Raw genomic sequence first — 5000 nt, 5'->3', positions numbered from 1 at the left:
TCTGCACGCGCACACCGGGCGTAGTGAGCTTGCTGCGGACCGCGATGCTCCCTGGGGCGTGGGCTCCGTGCTCACCCTGGTGTACCGGGAGCGCCGTTACCACTTGCAGACCGCCGGCGGCCGCTTCCTCTCTAGCACCGGTGCGCTGGTGTCTGAGCCACAGGACGACACTGGATTCACGCTGGAGTTTCGCGCGGGCACGGTGGCGTTCCGGAACGCTGCAGGGAGATACCTGGCTCCCTCCGGCCCGAGCGGCACAGTCAGGGCGGGTAAAAACATCCGCGTGGGTAAAGACGAGGTGTTCGTGCTAGAGAGAAGCCGCGGGCAGGTGGTGCTCACTGCCAGCAACGACAGGAACGTGTCCATGCGCCAGGGTGCGGCTTTTAATTCACTGCCATAAGAAAGCTCATGTTCATCATTGTTACAAACATCAGCCCTTTTACGCATAATGTCTTCATCTCCTCTTTCAATTTAAAACCTAATCGCTTCATTATGATCATAATTTTATCTCACAATGATTGTAACCTCCACATCACTTCAGACCCTCACTGTAACATCACAAACCATCAGTTTCATCTCTGCCATTCTCTGTGTTTCTAGTCCATTTCTTTACCATCTTTCTACATTAGAAATCAATCTCTCTCTCTCTCTCTCTCTCTCTCTCTCTCTCTCTCTCTCTCTCTCTCTCTCTCTCTGTGTCTCTCTCTCTCTCTCACTCTCTCTTTGTGTGTGTCTCTCTCTCCCTCTCTGTCTATCTCTCTGTCTCTCTCCGTCTCTCTCTCCCTCCCTTGCTCTCTCTCTCTGTCTACCTCTCTCTCTGTCTCTCTCACTCTCTCTTTGTGTGTCTTTCTCCCCCTCTCTCTCTCTCTCTCTCTCTCCCTCTGTCCCTCTCTCTCTCTCTCTCTCTCTCTCTCTCTCTTTGTGTGTGTCTCTCTCTCTCTCTCTCTCTCTCTCTCACTCTCTCTTTGTGTGTCTTTCTCTCTCCCTCTCTGTCTCTCTCTCTCGCTCTCTCTCCCTCCCTCTGTCCCCCCTCTCTCTCTCTCCCTCTGTCCCTCTAACTCTCTCTCTCTCTCTCTCTCTCTCTCTCTCTCTCTCTCTCTCAATCACTATCTTCTTAATATCTTCTTTCCAGCATTATTAAAAAGTAAATTAAAGAAACACATGCACTGAAAGGATGCTGCGGAAATACGGAAAAAAAAAGGCTTATTTTAGAACTTAAATCTTTATATTGTAGAAACATTTACATATTTTTGATGACTTACTTCATACTAAACTTCTGCTTGTCCAAATACTAAATGCTCTTTAGAATGTATATGCCCTGCCCCCTGGGTGTGTCTTCATGAGAGGGTGGAGTCAAACTGACCAGGTGTTACTCTAATGTTTGTTGTGCTTCCAGGAGTCGATCTGTCAGCCAATCAGGATGAAGAGTCTGATCAGGAAGTCTTCCAGATGGAGATGGACCAGGACACGAAGCGCTGTGCTTTCAGGGCCTGCAATGGGAAATACTGGAGTCTCACACCGAGTGGAGCGATTCAGTGCACTGCTTCGGAAATGTAAGTGCTTTTTCTGCAAGATGTTCCACATAACTGCAAGATGTTTTCTCTAAGACTGGTGGAAGGAGTCTCCAGTGTCAGTCCTTTGAGAAATCTTCAGGATAGAGAATATTCTTCTTCTTTCTGATTTCTCTGGAACATGTTATGTGTCATTGATCTTCCACGGTGGAAATATGAACACACCATAAGTATGATGTTATTCTCTGATACATAAAAACTGCAATAGTTGGCAAATGGCCGTGATGTTTGAGGAATAAATAAATATGCTGTTATGTTATAGTGGAACTCAACAGTAACTTAATTTCGTAATGGATGGTAATTTCTTACCATCAACAATGATTATTTTTCTGTTTCAGCACACACACCCAAGTGTTTTTTTCTCCTCATGTCAGCGTTATGCTAATCAATGCGCTCGTTTATTATAGATCCGCCAGCTGCTTCTTTGAGTTAGAGTGGAACGGAGCGAAGGTCATGCTCAAGGCCACTAATGGCAAGTACATCGCAGCCAAGAAGAATGGCCAGCTGGCTGCCTCCGTGGACTCTGCAGGTGTGTGTGTGTCTTTGTGTGTGTGAACATACACAGCAGACAAATGCCTTTAAAAAATATTAATTTTACAGAGAAACTTAAAAATCGTATTAAATAAAGCTGGTCACAAACATGTTAACTAATACTAAAGTTAGCTAGTTATCAAACTGGCAGCACTCAAGATTTATCTAAGCTAGCTTGCTGAGTAGTTGATCTGTCACTAAACCTATGACTGAATGTTCCTGAATGTTCTTGAAGTGTTCAGAGTGTATCCACTACAGCTTTGGAACCATGGCTGGTGACCTCCATGTTGTGACTGTTGTTGTATTTGGTAACAGGTGAACAGGAGGAGTTTGTTTTGAAACTCATTAACAGGCCGTTGATAGTAGTGCGTGGGGAAGACGGCTTCATCGGTTGTCGTAAGCAAGGCACAGGAACTCTGGACTCCAACCGTTCTTCCTATGACATCTTCCAGTTAGAGTACAATAACAATGCCTACTGTCTCCGAGGTAAGACCCTGTTCATTTGTTGCCTCCATTTTGGTTTCTTCTGAGTTTTAATAGAACAGTTCTAAAGAAACGGCAACACTGGGACTAGACAGGAATCTAGAAACCAGTAGAAAAGACGAGGAAATCCTCAGAAATACTGAGTACAACTGGCAAGACTGAAACATAGAAGAGAAACTAACTAACATTAGAGAAACTAACCAAAGTTAATTTGGTGGTGGAAGTAAACCAAAGTACATGCTAGCATCATATGTGATAAGAGCTTAGCATCTTGGCTTAATAAACCTGAAGATGAATCACCACTGAATTCTCTCTCTCTCTCTCTCTCTCTCTCTCTCTCTCTCTCTCTTTTATAGACTCTGCAGGGAAGTACTGGATGGTGGAGGCTGATGGCGTAGTTGTGAGCAGCAGCACCGCACCGGTTTACTTCCTGTTTGAGTTCTGTGATTATAACAGAGTTGCCATTAAGACACAACAGGGTCTTTATCTGAAGGGAGATCATGCTGGGGTGCTAAAGGCTAATGCAAAGAGTATCGCTAATGCTACGCTGTGGGAGTACTAATACACACACACACACACACACACACACACACACACACACACACACACACCTGATTGTGACATTGACTTACTCTATGTTCACACTAATCAGTGACAGGTGACTAACCTCCATCTTTTTACATGCATATGAAGCATTTCGTCTTCACCTGTAGCTCATTCATGGTTACTGTCTGAAACTCAAAAATAAAAACACGTCGTTTCATTTAATTAAATGTGCGTAGAGATGTGAGGAAGAGAAAAACGGATGTTTGGAAGGAAGTAGCTGTTTATATCTATTACCATTTCTTATCAAAAGTCAGGCCACGCCCACCGACGACAGTGATGTCACCTGTCACCTGTCACTACGGTTACAGCTAATATTCATGAACAGGGAACAGCGACAGACGCTATAAGTACAAGAGTACGATATGTAACGTGAATACAATGCACAAAGCAACCATATTAGCACAAAAAAAAGCACATTAAGTCGAACTGAACACTAAAACAATTCTGTAGCATAAACTTGTGTTTTTCAGTGACACGTTGTGTAAAATCTTAACTAGCCGATCAACATCGTCATCTTTGATAAATCTATGGAATAGAGACACGGATCCCGGACTGTAACAACACTGTCTCTCTCTATCTGTAACACTATCTAAGTTTGGATTTAGTTGTAAACCTAGATTGGGCGTGGCCTGAAAGGACGGACAGAAAAACCACGTAATATCCTCAGCTATGGTCCATTCTTATACATTTACATCCCTAATAGATCCATCGTCTCAGAAATAGACTGAAAAAAAACGCTTTAACCGGCCACGGCTTGTCCGATCTGCTGTAAGAAGGAGTCTCTGAGCCGTTCGGAGCTCAGAAGATTTCACACACTAGTATTTTGCATGTGCAGTGTCTATGATGTACCTCACCTTTTTTTTTTTTTTTAAACTTCCTGTAAAGTAGGTGCTAGTACACACTCGCTGCTCTGAAATATACATACGCTTCTGAATACGTGTCATTTTGTACAAATATATTTTCAAAGTATGTTCTTGGAAGCACAAACTCGTAGGTTTTCCCAGACCGAAGCACAAATATCGGTACACGGCATCGTTGATGTCGAATATCATGACTAATCCCGTCTCGTCTAAAACTATCAGTATTAGATTCCAGAACATCCCCATTTGTCGTTCTGATGTACACAGAATTCAGAATTGGAGTCTTCCAGAAATGGTGACATGAAACCCAAACACAAAGAGTGTACCCCATATGCTCACTATGCATTATGGGTAACAAGCGCAGCTCCTCAGCCACTAAGCACAGCACCTTAACTGCTAAAAGACGTGGACGAGGTCGGTGTAAATCAGCAGCTTGTCCTTCAGACATGAGGACTGTGTCCTGAACCAGAAACATTTTTAGTGTGAACAGAGGCTGGTGTAATGAGGTCAGGTTTTAAATAGCTGTGCTAAGACTTCCAGAGTTCTAGAAAAACACGACTGTTCACCTTCACTTTCTTGACTACATACACACACAAACACACATCACACCCTTCATTTGTTTAATAGATAACCGAGGCACGTGTCTGCTATTAAACATCATTGTAACTGCGCTAGCTACAGTAACCATGTGATATCACAACACCGCTAACTCCTGACAGAAATAACAAAAAATTTACACAAATTAGCATTAGCATTAGCACAAGCAGTATTTCATTATAATCCTATTTAAAGTGTTTCAGAAGTGAGAGAAGTTGAAACTTTTTTGCACTGCTATGTTTAAAAAGCTTTAATCTCATTTGAATGTCATGAGGAAAAGTGACAGATGCTCTTGGGCTTCGTCTTCATGTGCCATTGTAAAGTCAAAGACTAATAAAGCTTGAGTCAAACT

At 43.1% G+C, this 5000-nt stretch overlaps 1 protein-coding gene across 1 annotated transcript in view; it reads left to right on the top strand.

Annotated features, from left to right (window-relative positions):
- Positions 1-4962, top strand: part of fscn1b (fascin actin-bundling protein 1b) — a 5516-nt gene extending 554 nt beyond the window's left edge. Inside the window, exons 1-5 of the mRNA XM_060861022.1 lie at positions 1-374; positions 1397-1553; positions 1979-2100; positions 2418-2588; positions 2942-4962. The exon at positions 1-374 is cut by the window's left edge and continues 554 nt beyond it. Of these exons, the coding sequence (XP_060717005.1) occupies positions 1-374; positions 1397-1553; positions 1979-2100; positions 2418-2588; positions 2942-3147 (1030 nt within the window). The 3' untranslated portion in view covers positions 3148-4962. The remainder of the gene's footprint in view (positions 375-1396; positions 1554-1978; positions 2101-2417; positions 2589-2941) is intronic.
- The last annotated feature ends 38 nt before the right edge of the window (positions 4963-5000 follow it).

Source organism: Tachysurus vachellii, chromosome 24 (genome assembly GCF_030014155.1).
Source record: "Tachysurus vachellii isolate PV-2020 chromosome 24, HZAU_Pvac_v1, whole genome shotgun sequence".
Lineage (NCBI taxonomy): Eukaryota > Metazoa > Chordata > Actinopteri > Siluriformes > Bagridae > Tachysurus > Tachysurus vachellii.
This window is presented reverse-complemented; position numbering and strand designations above follow the sequence as displayed.